The following is a 20,736-nucleotide window of genomic DNA, read 5'->3' as shown; positions in this document are numbered from 1 at the left end:
CGGCCACTAGAAAGGCTGTTTTCCAAGACAGTAATTGCAAGGAACATGTCGCCATTGGTTCGAAGGGTTTTCCCGTTAACGCCTGCAACACTGCTGGAAGGTCCCAGGCCGGGGCTGGGTCACGTACCGTAGGGTACAATCTTGCTAAGCCCTTTAAGAACCGTTTAGTATCAGGGTGAGAAAATACCGAATGGCCTCCCAATTGTTCATGGTTAGCCGATATAGCTGCCAGGTATACCCTCACCGATGACACCGTTAGTCCCTTGTCCATTAGTGAAAGCAAAAAGTCTAATATTAGTGGCAGGCCTGCCGTCCTAGGTTCTTTATTAGTCTTGTTAACAAATTGGGCAAACCTTGTCCATTTATACTGATACGATTTTCTCGTGGATAACTTTCTACTATTCAGCATGACGTCAAGGGCTCTGTCCGACAATCTCGTTACTCCAGCCGCCAAGCTGTGAGTTTCAGGTGGGGTACATCGTGGTGAATCACCCTGCCGTCGTGAGATAGTAGAAGGTCTGAGCTCACTGGAAATTGGTGGAACCTCCCGTGAGACAGCCGCAGTATCGGGGAGAACCACTGTTGTCTGGGCCACCATGGTGTGATGAGAATCCCCTTGGGGCGTTCTAAATGAATCTTGTGAACCACCCTCGTGATCAGTGGGATCGGTGGGAAGAGGTACACGTGCCGGCCGGACCATGGGATCAGTAACCCGTCTCCCAACGATAGGGGGTCCGCCCCCCCTCTGCAGCAAAATTTTTTGCATTTTGAGGTGCTGCGTGTGGCAAACACGTCCACTTCCGGTGTGCCCCATTTCTGGAACACCGGCCGAAGGAACTCCCAATTGAGTTCCCATTCGTGGAGAGAGGCCCCCCCTCGACTGAGGTAATCCGCACAGGTGTTCAGATTGCCTGGCAGATGTGTGGCTACTAGAGTTGTGTCCAATTCTCTGCAGATTTCCCAAATCCTTAGGGCTAGAAAGCACAGTTTCCTTGAAACCGTGCCGCCTTGTCTGTTCACATAAGAGAGGGCAGTGGTGTTGTCTGTCAAGATCGCTACCGTTCTCCCCGTAATCAGGTGTTTGAAGGAGAGGACGGCATGATGTATGGCCAGCAGCTCCAGGAAGTTGATGTGGTAACGCAGAAGATCCTGAGGCCATTTGCCCCCCACACACATGTCGTTCGCGTGTGCACCCCAGCCCCACAGGGATGCATCCGTGGTTATAGTCAGCGTGGGAGTCTGCCTGTGGAACGGGGCTCCCTGGAGGAGGTTCTGTCTCTCCTGCCACCAGGGCAGGGTCCAGAGCACCGACGGTGGGACCGTCAGTTGGCGTGAAGGGGGGTCTGTTTGGCAGTTGAACACACGTAGGAACCACAGTTGCAGTGTCCTCATGTGGAATCTGGTGAAACTCAGTACTGCCGTGGTCGCTGCCATTAAGCCCAGGAGGCGTTGAATTTGGAACGCCGTGACTGTAGGGTTGGTCAGGAACACGTGTATTAGAGATATGATGTCTTCCGCTCTTTGTGTCGGCAGGAAAGCCCTGCAGGCTTTTGAGTCCAATATGGCCCCTATGAATTGCGCTCTCTGGGAGGGCTGTAACGCCGATTTCTTTAGGTTGACCTGTAGGCCTAATTTTTGCAGAAGGGCTAAGGTGAGTTCTACGTGCCGTGTTAAAAGTATTTCCGAACTCGCTACCAGCAGCCAGTCGTCTATATAGGGAAAGACAGTGATCCCCTGTAGACGCAGATGAGCAGCCACCACCACCATGATCTTTGTAAAAACTCTCGGTGCCGTAGAGAGGCCAAAGGGCAAAGCTTTGTATTGGTAGTGGGAGTCTCCAATTGTGAATCTGAGGAACTTTCTGTGGCCCTGATGTATGGTCACATGGAAGTAGGCATCTTGCAGGTCTAGTGTGGCCATCCAATCCCCTTGGTTCAGTAGGGGTAGGATGTTCTGTAGGGAGACCATTCTGAATTTGTGGTTTTGTATGAAATTGTTTAGGCCTCGTAAGTCCATGATGGGTCGAAGGCCTCCATCCTTTTTGGGGATGGTGAAATAACGTGAGTAAAACCCTCGCCCCTCTTGGTTGGTTGGCACCTTCTCTATCGCATCTTTTTGGAGAAGCGATTGGACCTCTTCCTGTAGAGTGAGAGATGCTCTGGTGTGAATGACAGTGGGAACTGTGGGGTTTTCTCTGAATTCTATTTGATAACCCTCGCGGATTATCGACAGAACCCATTTGTCCGTAGTGATTGTGGACCATGCCGGAGAGTATGGGAAAAGTCTGGTATGGTGTGAGTCCGAAAGGTAGGGGGCAAAACAGGGGGAAGGGCAGTCAAAGACCCTGTTTGGACGGTCTATTCCCCTTTTGTCTGGATGGCTGTGACGAATTGGGTGAGTACTTCGTTTTCGGGTTGTACGGCGGCTTGGAGTAGGTTGAGGAACCTTTGGGCCTCCATTGTTGCTCGGTGGGTTGCTTGGAGAATGGCTTCTTACTCCAAGGTTTGTTCCAGGAGCGTTTCCCCTGGGTTCTAGATGACATGGGAACCCCCAAATTGCGAGATGTTTTGATGCTTTTGTCCATCTCTTGCAATATGGTGTCTGTGGTGGAGCTGAATAGCCCACTTCCGTCAAAGGGAAGATCTTCGATGCAGGATTGTGTATCCGGCTGGAGTGCCGTCGACCTCAACCAAGAGTGGCGTCTTAAGGTGATAGCTGAGGTGAGTGTTTTTGCTGCGATGTCACCTGCATGTTTAGCCGAATTAATTTGCTGCTTAGCTAGTGCTATGCCTTCCCTTTGAATTTTCTTGAGTGCCTGTTTGGCTTGTTCTGACAGGTCCGGAAGTGTTGATAACTGATCCCATAGGGCGTATTGGTAGCGGCCCATGCACGCGCCATAATTTGCCACCTTTACTCCCAGCGAGCCTGCCGTATAAATTTTTCTGCCTAAATTGTCTAACTTCTTTCCTTCCTTGTCTGGAGGAGAAGCATGTGTCTTTCTGGCCTTTGACGAGGACGCCACCACCACCGAGTTTGGCTTCGGGTGGGTAAACAAAAACTCGGCTGTGGATTCCTGGACTCGATACATGTGGTCGAGTCTTCGGGAGCTTATTGGTGTTGAGGCTGGCTTGTCCCACGATGCTTTTGTCGTGTGTAGCATCACCGTAGTAAGTGGTAAAGCTATGGCCGTCGAGGTATCCAATTGCACGACATCGAACACGTTATCGGTAACCACCGGCTTGGGTTGGACCGTCGGTAGCGATAGAGTGTGTGCCATCCTTTTAATTAAATCTCCATATGATTTTAAGTCCTCTGATGGAGATATGGGCAACTCTTCGCCTACCTTGCTGGATGGAGCTGGCTCTTCCGGCGAAGAAATTTCCTCTCGGGGAGAGTCTTCCCCGGATGTTGGGGAGCCTTCTCTGGATTCTGAGTGCTCCGAGGAATGCTTGGGTGTTTCTTGGACCCTTGGTGACTCGGGAGTCTTCCGCTCGGGGCTCCGAGATCGTGGGGTAGTTTTCGGCTCTTTCGGTGGCGTTGTGTCCGGTGGTTTCGACACCGACGCCGACGGTGTGTGTCGAGGTCGGTATGACGTTCGGGATCTGACAGATGCTTCCGATTGTTGGTCCCAATCCAGATGTCTGGGAGGGAACCAGGGGAACATAGAAGGCATGGGGCAGGACCCGTAGAGGTACTGCCACTGTCTTTGATCCCACGACATTGTAGGCGGTGGTTTCGGTGGGGAATGATCCCTGTTGCGAGATCTCTCCTCTGAATCTCTGGATCGATGCCGATGCCGGGGAGCGTGCCGAGGGCTTCTTGAACGGTCGCGCCCGCGGTCCTCCCTCGGCGTGGTAGATCGATCTTCTTTGGGGTGCTGGGTTTGCCGACGATCGGGGCTGACTGATGGTTCCCTGATCGGCGTTCGGGGTTGAGCGGTGTCCTCCACTGTGTGTATCTCCAGTGGGCTGCTCTCCGCTCCCGATCTCTGGGATAGCTCTAAGTCGCGATCCGAGTCGGATGAAATGGCGATCTGCGTCGACATCGATGCCAACACCGGGGGGCTTAACCGGCGGCGTGGGGAAGCGAACAGCTTCAGTGGTGGTACTTTCGCCGTCGATCCCGATGGTGACGTCGGTAGCGAAGTCGCGGACGATCGATGTTTGTCCGACTTTTTCTTTTTCTTCGCTTCCGGCTGCAGTCCCTTCTCCTCCCTTGGCCGTTTTGCAGGAGTGGAGGAGGCGGACTTTGATGCCGAGCCCGACTTTGTGGGGCGGTCGGCGTCGGAGGTGCTCTTGTCGGCGCCGAGCGACTCCGATGTCGACGGGGTGTGCGTCGCTGCCGACTTTCGTTTAGGCGACAGTGCTTTCTCCATCAGTGCCGCTGCTAAACGACCCGCGCGGTTCTTTTTCGTCTGGCGGGAAAATTTTGCGCAGTGGACACACGCGTCGGGGATATGCGTTTCTCCCAAACAAAAAAGGCAAAGAAGGTGTCCGTCTGTGGGGGAGATCTTGCTACCGCAGTTCTTACACCTTTTGAAAAATCCCCACCGTTTTTCCATACGGGGGGGGGGGGGGTGAGGGAAAGGCGGGAAAAAAGGGGGAAAAACTGAGGGAAAAGTTTCGGAAAAATCTTTCGCCTTCTCCCTCCCTAGTCTTTAAAAAGACTGTTGTGTGGTCTATGCCAATTAAAGTTCTATAACGTTCAAAATCCAACAACTAGCAACTTCCAAGAAAAGGATTTCTACCGACCGTGCGAGAGATCGACCGATCCAAGCGGCGGTCAGAAGAGAACTGGCGGGATGTCCGCTCCGGTCCCTGTGGGCATGCGCAGTGGGGCTTCTGCGCATGCGCACTGGGCCTGGGGCGCGGAAATCCGCAGCTTTCAAGAATACCGATCGAGATCGGCGCAGGCGCCTATATCCCATCAGTGTGATGCACAGAGACCACGAAGAAGATGCAAAAGCACATTACTTGGAGCAGCTCTGTCACAGAAGAGAACAAGCGTCTACCTCTACAGGAGGGAAGTGTGAGGGGTCATCATAAGTTGCCATATCGGAGATGACAAAACAATAGTAATAAAATTACTGAGATGTCATTTCTTTTGCAAAAGTTTCAATTTGTGGTTTAAACATCACTTTATTGAGCAAGTGCAAGATCTGCATGACTTCAAACAAAACCTTAGCTCAATTAATAGCTTTACATTCTTTTAAATGCAGCTAGGAAGCAATTTGATTTTGAGCGTGACTATCCTGGCCACTTTAGTTATCTTGAAATTGCTATCCAGTGGTTTTCATACAGTAGAAAAGTGACTTCAGTGAACTGTAATTAGCAAACTTGTCAGTTTAAATTGCTTGTCCACAAATACAGGGGCAACTTTCCTTTTAAGGACACCCATGCAGCATTTTTAGAAAAACTCATGCCTTTGTTTCAAATGTATTTTAGGGTAAGAATCATGAACAGAAAAGCTGCTTGCCAAATCTTGTACACATAAAAAGGAGCTCAAATCCCAGTACTTCAAGCAACATTATCATATTTTGTTTCTACCACCTCTAGAGGCAGGTGTGACTCATAAGGCTCACCAGTGATCTTCAGGCAGGTGACTTCCTATCAAAAAGCTTTCCACAGGTTCAAGCCTGGTGATTCAAATCTTTTTCTCCTTAGAAGCAAATAAGATCAAAACTATCTATTGTATTTCTTATTTATAGTACTATTTTTGAGTCTACATTATGGATGGGAGAACCAAAAATGAGTCTACAAGTTGAACTATTCCTAAACCCATTCTAATGTGTCCAAGAATCCTAGCAAGTTGGCTCACTCAGAGCTCAAGAACAAAAAGGGGAGGAGGGGAAGGAACTTCACCCAAGAAGATTAATTAAGAACCTAAAAGGTTAAATGAATCCAAATTAATGGGCCCAACGTTGAGGGAAATGAATGTACTGTATACATATAGAACATTTATACAAAAATACCAGTATATACAAAATATTTTTAAAAATCAATTAAAGACCCCAATACAGCCTCAACTTAAAAACACACAGTACACTCAAACAAAGACCTTCTGGGAGCCTGACCAGATGTGTTTTGGCCCTATGGCCTTCTTCAGTGGTCAAGCATAATAATTACACAATGGCTTCAGACACTGCAAAAATAGTACAATAATAAATCAATATATGACCAAGCTGGAATTGTGCTGAAAGAAGGGAGAGAGAAAAAATCATTATTGATTTAGTATAATATTTGGATTATTACATAGAAATAAAAAACCTATTTGAAAAAACTTACTATTAATCAATATCCATGGCTTAAGGCAGAGATATATTTGGGAAGCCTCAACTGAATTCACCTTCTGCCCAAGTCAGGTACACGTTTCCTGAATGGTAATTCAAATGTGTATCTGAAAATATTTTTACAAAAGTGTAATGGTAACGGCATTTCCATAGAGAATATTTTTTTTAAAATCCCATAAATGAGTTCTATTAATCAGTGCCAAATTGATAAAAATTACCTTCCTGATTTTGGTCCAAGGAATTCAATTAAAAGTGCAGCATGAAATCAATATGGCATAGTAATGTATTGTGCAAAGTATCAAGCAACATATTGCTTATTTGCCAGGCTAGGGGATGATGAAATCATCAAGATGGATGATGCAATCGGGGGGGGGGGGCTGAGGGGGAAGCGATGAACTGAGAATGTGCCACTCAATAATTTGCAGGAGAAACATGGGAAGGGCAAATATATCATATTCATTTCCTTTAACATTGGGCCCGTTAATTTGGATTTCATTTAACCTTTTAGGGTCTCAATTCACCCAAAATTCAAGGCTTATAATATTCACACTCCTGTGTGCTGCAGCAGCTCCATCCATTTAGCTGCCTAGTCTGTCCCAAACACATTGCTGGTGAGGGAGTCTGATTTCTGAAGCAAATGGGCATACTGATAGGAGCTGTTAAACCCACTAACTCAGGGGTATCAAATGTCCAGCCTGAGAGTCAGAATCGGGCCCATGGTTCTTTTCTCCCCCCTCCCCCTTCTGTCCTCGCCCTTGGATGCTCTAAGGCTGCTGAAATTCACAGCACCTTCTGCCTTGTCTTTGCTGGCCCCAAGCCAGCTAGAAAACTAGACCATGACAAAAACACTAACCCTCTAAAAGCAATACAACATTTAAAGTAGAATAACATTAACAAATACAACATATATCAAGTGAACACTTAATACATACACATAGGAGTGTTATATAATGCAGCAACACTTCACCATCTTACACGTAGAAAGAAACAGTCTCAAAAAATAAGTCCCAAGCACTCCATTGTTAGATGCTTGCTGGCTTCTCTGGACCTGAAGACTCTCCTCCCATAATTGGGATGCAGGAACCTTTAGCTCGACAATTTTGTCTCCTTGTCGAGAGCGCTGGTTCAGAGCATTTTATATTTTTTTTGTCTTTGCTGGCTGCAGCAGGAAGCTCTTCTAGGCTTGCAAAGCTGCAAACAAAATGCAGAATGGGTTTTCCATTAAGAACTCTGTGCCCAGATAGTCTACCTGGGCCCAGAGACCTTAATGAAAAATCCACTCCACGTTTTCCTTGCAACTTTGTCTGTGCTGCAATGTGTTTCAATGGAGTGGAGCTCAGTTTCACTTTCCAGCATCCTTATGACTAGCTGAAGCTGTTGCTTCCTGGAGTTGTGGCCTTACAAATAAATAATTGGTGCTTTTGAGCCAGCTTATTTCTGCTGAATGGACCTGGTAACTGGTGTCTAGTGGGTACTCTAATCTAGGAACTTACAGCCAAAGGGAGATACTACACTAGAGGGCCACTGCCGATCTGAGTAAATGAGGGGGGGGGAGAAGAAGTTTGCCATGCCCAGCCATTTCATGTTTTCCTAGGCTCAGAGCATTTTATTTTTTAGTTTCTGCTATGATCCTTGTGCTTTTACTTGATGTTTTATTTTAAAAATTGCATTGTCAAATCCCACTATTCCCCCATCTTTCAATTTTAAACAAAATATTGCAAGCATTTTAACTATGTTTGTATTTTAAGTTAAAAAACTTTTTAAATTGTGCTTGTCTCCTTTATAAAGTTTATATCGCTGCTACCTGGCAATTCATTTTATGACATGCATGGCTTGGCCCCATAAAGTCCCATTTATATCAGAACTGGCCCTCATAACAAATGAGTTCAACACACCTGTGCTAACTCATCTAGTATTTACCTCTTCACTATCTCTCAAAGTTGTCTTTTCCTCAGAGTCTAAGAATTGAAGCTGGCTGAGAGAAAAGCAATTGCATAGGACGGGGTATCTGGACAGGTATCTGGTGATTATGGGGAAGATCAAGATCCCTTCACCAAGTTACCCTTTTGCACATAAAAAAACAGAGCCACTTCACTAGTGTACTTATAGACAAGTCTTGTCACTATCACATCTAGCTTACTTCTGAATGATCCTATTTTAAGTTTAAGACTAACTCTAGCATGATCAGATGGCCACTGAGACAAAAACAAAGCTCTAGTGTGATCAGGTAACCACTACACAAGGCTGTACTTTACTCTGAGGAAAAGCTGAGCCACAAAAGTGAAGCACTTACAGATGAAATTCAACAGTCCTACATTAATACTGTAAAAAGAATTATGGTCTAAATACCTGATGGTTCCTGTGGGAGAAGGCAGAGGGCTGATCAGGTGACCCATGTTGTCTGGAATGTTTATTGTCAGGGGAGAGATCTGGGGCTGCACAGGTTTCACTGGGGACTGTGGGGACTCCTGTTTTTCTCTTTTTTCATTGGATAAAGCTGTAAATGTTATCTTGATGTTTGTGCTCGGAAACCTGAATGTACACCTGAAAAAAAAGCATACATTAACTGGAAAGGCATGTAATAATATTTGTATAATTTCATAAACACTGCTTTATTATATAATAAAAAGTGAACCAAATTTTAAGACCAAGAATCATCACACTACAACTGCAGTGACATACTTTCATGAAGGTCTATGTGTGAATGAGCTGGAAACATGGTTCCATGCACATAAAATAATCTATACAGAATCCATTTATATTAACAACTAAAATCCAGGTACCTCAATCTCAAAAACTGAGTTCAATCTAAACAACTTTTTATAAGATAGCCAGTTTGGCAATATCCAACCACCAACTGTAGTATCTGTGGCAACAAGAAAGATCAATGGCTGAATGACTGAGAAAAGCAATACAAGTTGCCCAGAAAAGTCTACTCTTTAATTCGTGCCACTTTGCAATATTTACACTTTCCAAGGAAGCAAACTTAGCAATTCTACATTAACGATTAAATTAATAAATACATAGTGATCAGAGTATCTCTAAAAGTATATCTGAATTTATGAGAAAGGGTGAACCAAGATAAGATGATCAAAGAACTGAATCGCTTCCTGGCAAAAAACGCTACAACATTAGGAGCTTTCTAGAAAGGAAAAGAAGAGAGATAGTTCAAGGAGGACCAGGACTTTAATTTAGCAGGAGCTCACAGGAGCTCCCCGCTGCACACAGAGCCCGCGGCATAAGCAAATGAGATATGCTACAGACCTCCTGCACCTTTTTTTGTACAAAACGACTCCTGGGGAGAACAATGCAGAGAAATTTATCTCCAAGAACTCAAGATCACCCAGTGAAGCTGATGAGCAGTACATTCAAGATAGACCAAAGAAAATGCTTATTCACACAATGTAGAAACAGCATATGGACTTAACATAAGAGAAGCCATGATGGATCAGGCCAATGGCCCATCCAGTCCAACACTCTGTGTTACACAGTATATATAAATTTTTGGCCACTGTGTAACACAGAGTGTTGGACTGGATGGGCCATTGGCCTGATCCAACAAGGCTTCTCTTATGTTCTTATATACATATATATACACACTTTGGCTAATAGCCACTGATGGGCCTCTGCTCCATATTTTTATCTAACCCCCTCGTGAAGCTGGCTATGCTTGTAGCTGCTACCACCTCCTGTGGCAGTGAATTCCACATGTTAATCACAATTTGGGTGAATAAGTACTTCCTTTTATCCGTTTTAACTCAACTGCTCAGCAATTTCATCGAATGCCCACAAGTTCTTGTATTGTGAGAAAGGGAGAAAAGTACTTCTTTCTCTACCTTCTCCATCCCATGCATAATCTTGTAAACCTCTATCATGTCACCCCGCAGTCAACGTTTCTCCAAGCTAAAGAGCCCCAAGTGTTTTAACCTTTCTTCATAGGGAAAGTGTTCCAAACCTGTAATCATTCTAGTTGCCCTTTCCTGCACTTTTTCCAATGCTATATCCTTTTTGAGGTGCAATGACCAGAATTGCACACAGTATTCCAAATGAGACCGCACCATCGATTTATACAGGGGCATTATGATACTGGCTGATTTGTTTTCAATTCCCTTCCTAATAATTCCCAGCATGGCGTTGGCCTTTCTTATTGCAATCACACACTGTCTTGACATTTTCAGTGAGTTATCGACCACGACCCCAAGATCTTTCTCTTGATCAGTCTCTGCCAGTTCACACCCCATCAACTTGTATTTGTAGCTGGGATTCTTGGCCCCAATGTGCATTACTTTGCACTTGGCCACACTGAACCTCATCTGCCACGTTGATGCCCACTCACCCAGCCTCAACAGATCCCTTTGGAGTTCCTCACAATCCTCTCTGGTTCTCACCACCCTGAACAATTTAGTGTCATCTGCAAACTTGGCCACTTCACTGCTTACTCTGAACTCCAAATCATTTATGAACAAGTTAAAGAGCATGGGACCCAGTGTCAAGCATGGTAAAACTCAATGTTGAGCTATAGTTTTAGGGCCGTCCATAAAGCTGGTCTGTGAAACATCATGGAGGATCGGTGTAGCATGGCTCTGTTATTCTTCCCCCCTCCCCTTCTTGCTATATTGCTTTGTGTAGTGGAATAGGAAAAATGAAACTAGTAGTGAGATGAGAAGAAGTAACAATTTCCCATACATTCCTACAGGGGAGTGTAGGCCATCTGGGAAAGCAAGGATGAGATGCTGATAACGTAGTGGGAATGTAGACTTTTATGATAGTGTATGCGCTAGCTGGCATTCCTTACCCCCTCCCATGAGAACCCTTTGAAGTGTGTCTTAAAAGAAGTGTATCAAAAAGTGTATTGTTGCTATCACTCTCAAGGTCCTGAACCAAGAGAGCATCTCGATTTAGCAATAAACGTAGTTTTGTATCCACTTGACTCGTTCTTTTGAAAATCGCATGCTTGGCATTTTGAGAGTGATCCTGGCAGAAGTTTAACGGCCCTGGCAACTTTGTAAACAGATGGCTGAAAACATTCCAGAGAGCAGTGAACTTCTAGAACCTGAAGAAGGGGCGAGAACACCGACACCACCATGGCATGTGCTGGACGCCCAGAGAGTTGCAGGAAGAGGATCCCCTCTCCACATCCAACAACTCTCGGGTCACCCGTCAGTGGCAGCCGCAACTACGATAGACGAGGCGCTGGGGAGCAGGGACGCTATTTTGACCAGACACATGCATAAGGTGAGAATGGCGATGGGAGCGGACGAGGAGTACAAGCCGGGGGAGGAATGCGGAGCCACCACTACCACACTGGTGGAGGTGGAAGCACCCCTATTGGAGGCAGAGGGAGAAGGATCCCAAGAGCTGTCGGGCCCTGGTGAAGAGGAAGACGAAGGAGCCCGAGAGTTTCGCCTGATGGTGAGAAGGGAGGTTGAAGAGGTCGCCAAGGGGTTGCAGGACGAGATGCAAGCGACGGCCACACTCATGGCCAGAGAATTTAAGAAGCCAGTTGATCACATCCTGAGACCGGCAGACCCAAGGGGAATCCCGCAACCACCCGCGGCTAGACCCTCAGCGATCCCACCCAGGGCGCAACCGGCGAGGGCGCCCCTTCCTCGAGAGGGGGCCCGAGGAAGAGAGCTGGACACCACATTTGATGGGGACCGAGAGGAAGTGGAATACTTCACCATACAAGCCAACAGCTACATGCACTACTGGGGGAACACCTTCCCCGACGAATTCAGCCAGGTTGACTACCTCGGGTCGAAGCTTAAGGGGGCGGCTAGAAGCTGGTACGTGAGCTTATATGAGGCAATGAGCCCACAACTGGACGATGTGGCCACCTTCCTCAAGGCGCTACTGACTCAGTACGAAGATCCTCTGCAAGAGACTCGCACGCTGGCCACCCTGAGGGACATGCAGCAAGGGTCCAAGTCGATCCATGAGTATGCATCCGAGTTCTGTTCCAACGCAGCTAAGGTGAGGGGATGGAGCGAGCTGATGAAGAGCGAGCACTTCACTAAAGGTCTGAACTCGGGCCCTGCAACAAGCGAGGCCGACTACTCTGATAGGGTGGATACAACTGGCGGGCGAAGTAGAAACCAATACAAAAAGAGTGGCCCTCCAGTGCCAGCAGCAGAGCAGCAAGGGAGACCTTGACCATAAAAACAGGGTGAAGACCCAGGTGGGAGGAGGAGTGGGAAAACCCCAGTCTGCCCGCAAGTGCTTTCGCTATGGGGACCCGAACCACCTGGCAGTCAACTGTACTAACCCCCCACACCCGGCGTCGACCATTACGAAGGCGAGCACCCCAACACCGAAGAAGTCAACCAGCCGGCCTAAGGATGCGGCGAAGAGCAGCACGGCGGCAAGTTCATATGAACGTATGAAGCTGCCTTATACTGAATCAGACCTTTGGTCCATCAAAGTCAGCATTGTCTTCTCAGACTGGCAGCGGCTCTCCAAGGTCTCAAGCTGAGGCTTTTCACCCCTATTTGCCTGGACCCTTTTTTGGAGATGCCAGGGACTGAACCTGGGACCTTCTGCTTCCCAAGCAGATGCTCTACCACTGAGCCACCGTCCCTCCCCCTGGATCCTGGAGGAGGAGACCATCATCATTGACGAGCTGAGTGAGATGTCCTGGGATGATGAGCCAGCGGGAAACGAGACCGACCTGCTCTAAATGGTGCCAACCAGCAGGTCGCGGAATCACTGGCAGCAGTCAAGGTGAGAATAACGGGGTCATTATATTTTGTTCCAGTGACTTTGCTAAACTTCAAGCTTAGGCGATTTATTCATGTGAAGGCCATGATTGACTCGGGGTATATGAGGGACATAATCACCCCTAAGTTAGTGGACGCTTTGGGGCTCCCCACAGCCTCCTTGCCCCACCCTATTCAGTTTGAACAGATGGACGGGACAGTGATGAAGATGGAGCCTTGTATTTTGGAAACTCAGTTGGTCCCGGTGGGCATTGAGAGTCACTGGGACCAAGAGGCCTTCGTGATAGCCCCCTCTTCCTCATACGATGTGGTGTTAGCGAAAAAGAAGGACGGCTTGCTCAAGCTATGTACTGATTTTCGCGGGATTAATGGGATTTCAACCTCTAATGCATACCCGATACCACTCATCAAGGACTTACTCAGTACGGTGTCGGAGGGGAAGATTTTTACCAAATTGGACATAAGAGATGCGTACTTCAGAGTGCGCATAAAAGAGGGGGACGAATGGAAAACAGCCTTCAATACCCCCATGGGACAATTTGAATAGCTGGTGATGCCATTTGGCCTCCAAGGGGCCCCGGGAGTTTTTATGAACTTTATAAATGAAGTGTTGAGAGAGTATTTGTATAAGGGGGTGGTGGTGTACCTGGATGACATCATTATCTATTTCGAGGATCTCAAATCTCATGTGAAATTGGTGCGAGAGGTCCTCAGCACGTTGCAAAAGCACAAACTGTATGCTAAATTGTCTAAATGTGAGTTCCATCAGACTGAACTAGATTACTTGGATTTCAGGGTGTCAAGTCTGGCTTTAACTCTGGCTCATACCAAGAGCATGCTGGGTAGAACTAAGGTATAACCAAATGCTGCTAGCCAACTCTTTCCTGTTCCCCCCCTCCTTCCTTTAGAAGATTCCTTTGCTTTGAAATGGTGATGTGTGAAAAGTCTTATCTGAGCCTTCTCAGCTCAGGCCCGGGGGAGACAGGAAGCCTGAGAGTGCCCAGGCCGCCAGGCCTCTAATCAACATGCGGTTCAATGTGGCCAAGTGCAAAATAATGCACATTGGGGCCAAGAATCCCAGCTACAAATACAAGTTGATGGGGTTGAAAGGGCAGAGACTGACCATGAGAGAGATCTTGGGGTCATGGTAGATAATTCACTGAAAATGTCAAGACAGTGTGTGTTTGCAATAAAAAAGGCCAACGCCATGCTGGGTGTTATTAGGAAGGGAATTGAAAACAAATCAGCCAGTATCATAATGCCCCTGTATAAATCGATGGTGCGGTCTCATTTGGAGTACTGTGTGCAGTTCTGGTCACCGCACCTCAAAAAGGATATTATAGCATTGGAGAAAGTTCGGAAAAGGGCAACTAGAATGATTAAAGGGCTGGAACACCTTCCCTATGAAGAAAGGTTGAAACGCTTAGGGCTCTTTAGCTTGGAGAAACGTCGACTGAGGGGTGACATGATAGAGGTTTACAAGATAATGCATGGGATGGAGAAAGTAGAGAAAGAAGTATTTTTCTCCCTTTCTCACAATACAAGAACTCGTGGGCATTCGATGAAATTGCTGAGCAGACAGGTTAAAACGGATAAAAGGAAGTACTTCTTCACCCAAAGGGTGATTAACATGTGTAATTCACTGCCACAGGAGGTGGTGGCGGCCACAAGCATGGCCACCTTCAAGAGGGGGTTAGATAAAAATATGGAGCAGAGGTCCATCAGTGGCTATTAGCCACAGTGTGTGTGTGTGTGTGTGTGTGTGTGTGTGTGTGTGTGTGTATTTGGCCACTGTGTGGCACAGAATGTTGGACTGGATGGGCCATTGGCCTGATCTAACATGGCTTCTCTTATGTTCTAAGGTAAACAATATCTATCGGGTCTCCTGTGTCCACGTTTGTTCACTAGTATGGGTTATGGTGAAAGGTTATACACTGGTGCAGTTCTAAGCTTCCTAGTGGAACAAGCTCTCCACCTCACCCAACCCACAATCTAGAGGCCAATTTCCCTCTTGCACTAATTCTGTCATGCAATCAATAAACATTAACTGGAAAGTACATGGAGGTCTGCAGCCCTTGTAATGGAAAGCTTGAAACAGAAAGCTGAACTCCACAGCAACAAAGCTAGGAACTCTCCTGTATGAAAAGTGCTCTCTAATATCAGGGGAACAGATGAGAAGCACGCTCAATAGTGTTCAAGGGAAATCTCCCCAATAGCTGTACACTGTTCAGTGTCAGTGTATGTGGAGGCAGCTTTTGCTTCCAAGCCCTAAACCTCTTGTTTAAAGCCTTATAGGGAAATTTTCCTATAGCACTTCTGTAAAGGTCCAAGAGATAGGTAAAGAGAAAACAATTTACTGGGAAGCATCTCTTAACTTAAGACTGCAAATATCATGACTTTGAGAAAGCAGCTTCCCTACAGGTCTAGATACTATGTTTTGTAATCTGAAAGTGACATTTTCCATTACAGGAGGAGAACAAGTAATGAACTCAATTTGTTCCTTAACTAACTTCCCAAAAGAGTAATCAGAAAGTACTCCTTTAAGATCACAAAGTTGTAAGACCAAGGGGTGTCAAACTAATTTGTTATGAGGGCATATCTGACATAAATGAGACTTTGTTGGGCCCGGTCATGTGTGTCATGAAATGTAATGCCAGATAGCAGAGATACAAACTTTATAAAGGACACAGACAAACATAATTAAAGATTTTTCAAAAAATCTAAAATAAAACATGCACTCTTGCAATATGGTGGTCAGTATCAAAGCAAGCTCTCTCCACCCCCTCCTTCCCAAGGGAGGAGCCTCAGCCAATAGAGAAAATAGAGGCTTTGCTCTGTAGGTCCTGTGCAAATGAGAAATCTGTGTGGCACAGAAGGAAGCAAAAGAGAAGGAGAAGGAAGCAGACTTGCTCACAAGCTGGATAGGAGCCATCCGGGGGTCTGATCCGGCTCATGGTCCGCATGTTTGATACCCTGCTTCAGAGCTTTCAATAATTCCAGTCCCCAGCTTTGAAATTACATTTGGCAATATACATAAAAAGCTCTTGTTGGAAAGCCTGGAAGAGCATACAACTAGTTTGCTCTTCATGTCTCTACCTAACTGCAGCCCCCCAAAGCACCATTACAGGATATTTATTCTCCAAGCTACTCACTGTTACCCAGTCTGTCAATAGGGTGTGCACCGCAATTCTCTTCATGCCGCCAAAGTTCCATGGCAGCATGAGATAGACGTCAGCCCTCATTCTGTCAGGGCTGGGAGGGTCCCCATAATTTGTGGTGAAGGGGAGAAAGTCAATATTTTTCTGTTTTCTAAGGAGGTCTCCATCCTTTTTATTTATGGCTCCATTTTGGTGCCCTAATCATCAGCATGGATCACCAATTTCAGTACTACACAGCATGATACCTAAGACTCTCAAGGTTCAGGGGAAATGTATATGTGCAAATTCCAGAGGCTGGGGACAGGGTTGCTGCCTTCCTGACCTGCCTGTGAGCACACTAGAATAATGACTGACCACTATCAGAAGCAGAATGTTGGATTGGATGAACCTTCCATCTCATCTAGAAAGGTAGTTTTTACTTAAGCTGAAAACAAAATAGCCACTAGTTCAGGAGAGCCAGTTTGGTGTAGTGGTTAAGTGTGCAGACTCTTATCTGGGAGAACCGGGTTTGATTCCCCACTTCTCCACTTGCAGCTGCTGGAATGGCCTTGGGTCAGCCATAGCTCTGGCAGAGGTTGTCCTTGAAAGGGCAGCTGCTGTGAGAGCCCTCTCCAGCCCCACCCACTTCACAGGGTGTCTGTTGTGGGGGAGGAAGGGAAAGGAGATTGTGAGCCGCTCTGAGACTCTTTGGAGTGGAGGGCGGGATATAAATTCAATATCTTCTTCAATATCTTCTTCTTCCCTGATCACTACAAATTTCATCTTCACACTTTTTCTTGACAAATATCTACTCTTCCAAGCATACTATCCTATCACTAGCTTGCACTGTTTTTTTCCTATCAGCAAAATAAGAATCACTGGCTAATAGCACCAGCTTTAGCCCATTCTGGGGAACACACTGCACTCAGAAGCACAAATCTCACCAATCTTTGCAGCATTAAACCTTGTAAAATTTAAACCTCCACAACTAATACAGAAGACAGCCTAAGGAAACCCAACACATCCTTGCAGAGAGTAAAAGGAATGCCGAAAGAAATCTGCCTGCATGCAACAGTTATTGTAGAAACCAAGCTCTTTACCATTTTCTCCAAGCAGATGACACAAAAGAGCTAGAAAGCAGGGATTGATGGGAAGCAGCTTATAAAGCTGCTTGTCACATCAGCTGCAGGAAAACCAGACATGAATTCATTAAAACTGCCCATGTAATGCTTCTGGAATTTGAGGCTCCACAGTCTGAAGGACAAAACAAACACTTCACTGTTTTTTCCCTTAGGTATTTGACATTTTTAAACACAAATACTAAGCACAAGCAGGTTGGGTGGTCCTTCTACCCTTCAATTTTAAGTAAATGCATTAATAAGATTTTTTGCAAGAAAATGGCAAGGCGACACTTGTTACAGATTTACAAACAGCTGTTTCAGCAACATAAACAGCCTGTTTTACTTCAGTGTAATACAAAAGTTTCTTCTAAAATCAAGCCAATTTTCCTCCTCCACTTCAGGCTTTCCTGCTGTTAACTCAGTTTCTTCTACAAAGGTTTTGGGCACTGTGAGTTGGACTCATAGGTCCCCCTTGAGAGAGTAGTGGAAGGGGAGGTTTCACAGACCTCACTTGAGACATAGTCCTCCACAATGCATCCCATGCTATTCCTTAGGGTCACAATCCCTACAAGTAGCTTTCTGTGAGCAGCACATAGATTCAGAAAACAGGAGAATGTCAGAAGGTCCATTCTGTGATAACTTTACTATCCAGTTTATCTCCCTATAATGGAATTTTACACTACAAAGATTAATCCAACATCCCATGTAAACGCATACACTACAGCAAAAAAATGGAATAATGGGAAAAGCTGTACATCGGATTCCATACCTGAAATCACAATCATGCAAAATGGGAGTAACTGAATCACTTTATGCTTCCTAACATTTCATAACTTATTGACCCAAACCATCAAAACAGAGAAGTTATGCTTTGTAATCGGAAGTGATATTTGTAGTCTTCCTATTAATACCTAGCTATCACAATGTAAAAATATGTTTTCATCCTCATCAATTCATTTCCTGAATGGAATGAACAAGAAGTCTGTTTCATTCTTACTCACAAGGCTATCTCCAGCCAGCCCCAATGTTTCATATAGGCAATATATACAGTGGCTTCTATTAAAAGTGAGATACATTTTTAAATACAATTACTTTTGGGGTAATTTATTATATGAGTTTTTACTTCAAGTGCCAGGATGGGCCTGACATGCTATTTCTGTTACATGTCATTCCATATGTATTCTGTAACATGATATTCTATACTAGGCATCCTGATTCAGGGTATTATGCTTTGGAACTCGGAGTTTCTCACTTTGACTTACAGCCTGGTAACAGAACTATTGTAACTGTTAAGAACTGTGCAGGTGGAGTAGGGAGGAAATGAAAACAAGAGTAAACTGGTAACCCATAAAGAGGACTTGGCTGTTGACCTTGATCCTCCAAATAATTCTATGCAGTGCCATCCATGGGAATTAGTCCTAGGCTGGTGGGAGACATTTTGTGTGTGTTATTTGACTATAACTGTATGTTTTGTTCTTGCTTTCATTAGTCCTGGGTTTGGCTGCTTGCAGCACAAGGACTCATACTTTGTATCTGAACTCAATAAACCTTTTATTCTTCTACTATGAGAACTGGTGAGTTGGGTCATTAACTGGCAGAATCTTACATCAAGAGACTAGAAAAGTATATATGAAATACATAAGCTGCTGTGATTCCCAACGGAACACAAAACCAGTTTTGCAGTGCCAAATCCTTGACTTGTAAACAAGTTAAAGCATAGTTAATCTCTAACCTTTTAGTTTCACACCAGCCAGTCTACATGCAGTTCAACAAGTTTAACGTATCACTTAAGTTCAGCATCACAAGAAGCAAAGCACATAACTATAAAGGACCCTGATTAACCATCAGTGAAGCATGGTGATGAAAGAGGGAAGAAGGCAGCCTTTGACTACTGAAAAGGTTATTCTGGGATCAAAGGACCGACATGCATAAAAACCTTATGGGACTGAGGGAACAATGAGGAAGAAAATTCAGCAAGATTAAGTAGAAAAGCTAGTACGATACACCCCCATGAGTATTCAATCCATGTATTGGCTGCTGGAGGAGGAAGGCTTCACATCTTAAGAATCCTGTCCCTCTACTGTTCTTCTACTATGAGAACTGGTGAGTTGAGTCATTAAATGTCCCTAACTGAAACTTTGCTCCCCCATCTTTCCGACATGCCCTACAATTAGAAAACCACTCTCCCAAACGGCCATCAATGTCAAGAAGACTCTAGATCAGGGTTGTCAAACATGCAGCCCGGGGACTGAATTAGGCCCCTGGAGGACTCCTATCAGGCCCCCAAACAACTGGCTTCTCCCTCTCCGTTGCTTCTTCTGTATCACAGCTTGCTTTGCAAGGCTTGCTCAATCACACAGAAGCTACAGAGCAAATCCTCTATTTTCTCCATTGACTGAGAATCCTCCCTTTGGGAGGAAGGGGGGAGGGATAGCTTGCTTTGCCAGGCTCTCTCAATTGCACAGCAGAGCTCCTGAGACAAACTTCTCTTCCTTCTATTTATGTAAATAAAAAACCGCTAAGAGACACCATAAATTTTAAACAACAAAACAGTGTAATGTAGAGGTCAGTGGTGTTCTGACAAAGCTTGCACGTAGAACTTCAAATAGACAAGAGCATGTAGCAAAAAGACAATCACAGAAGACAGTTCAAAAACAGTCTTTCCAAGGAGTAACAATATTCCAGTATTTAGTTTGTGGAACTAAAATAAGCTCTTCCAAAGACATCTGTTTCTTCTCCAGTGGTCCCAGGAGTGGGCCAGTCCTCACTCTTGGGATCACAGCTCCTCCTCTTCTACTGCAGGGCTTAACAAACTTGACCCGAAGGGGAGGTGCTTGATCCTCAGAAGTCAGTTTGTTTAGCCCTGCCATCTAAGCAGGACGTGCTTTAGAGCCCCTTTGAGGCTCTTGACCCGAAAGTTGCAAGGAAAGGAAAGGAAGAGTACCTGGAGTCAGTGGCAAAAGAAATCTCCTGGCAGGGAGAAAAGACAAGCCGCTGTTTTTCTTCTCTGGGGGAAAAGGGAGGGGGGAATCCCTCCCGCGCTAGATCAAAGCGCTGGAGTAGCCTCCCTGGTGAGGCACGCATACGCGCCTGTTTGTTCTGCCGGCCTCTTCCTGGTCTGACGAACGTGCCGAAGGCTGTGGATTCGTCTTCCCCCATCAGCTCCCTGCAAAGGCACCCCGGCAATCCCGGCAGCCTGTGGAGCAGCAAGTCAAAGGGAAGACGCAAAGAGGAACTGGGCAAAAGGGAGAGGACTCGTGAACTTCACGCTGCCCTCCCAAAACGCCAAAGGCAGCGCGGTCGATGCTGTAGTTCCCAGGAAGGGAATAAGAAGCGGCGGTAAGCTTTCTGTGAAGTTCCCAGGGGGAGAGAAGGTCTGCAGACCTTCCCAGAGCCCCTTTTTTCCCGGCGGCACAAGCCCACAGGGCGTTGAAGGACTCTGGGATCCAGACGCCTTTATTCAGCCCCCCCCC

General features: G+C 45.9%; 1 protein-coding gene across 2 annotated transcripts in view; it reads right to left on the bottom strand.

The window, feature by feature from the left end:
- Window positions 1-20,736, bottom strand: part of FOXK2 (forkhead box K2) — a 138,882-nt gene that overhangs the window by 56,843 nt on the left and 61,303 nt on the right. For both annotated transcript variants that reach the window (XM_060240741.1, XM_060240742.1), the window contains exon 2: window positions 8,639-8,833. In XM_060240741.1, the coding sequence (XP_060096724.1) occupies window positions 8,639-8,833 (195 nt within the window). The remainder of the gene's footprint in view (window positions 1-8,638; window positions 8,834-20,736) is intronic.

The sequence above is a fragment of the Heteronotia binoei genome, chromosome 5 (genome assembly GCF_032191835.1).
Source record: "Heteronotia binoei isolate CCM8104 ecotype False Entrance Well chromosome 5, APGP_CSIRO_Hbin_v1, whole genome shotgun sequence".
NCBI classification, from domain to species: Eukaryota; Metazoa; Chordata; class Lepidosauria; order Squamata; family Gekkonidae; genus Heteronotia; species Heteronotia binoei.
The sequence above is the reverse complement of the archived record's forward strand: the minus strand, read 5'-3'. Positions and strand labels throughout refer to the sequence as shown.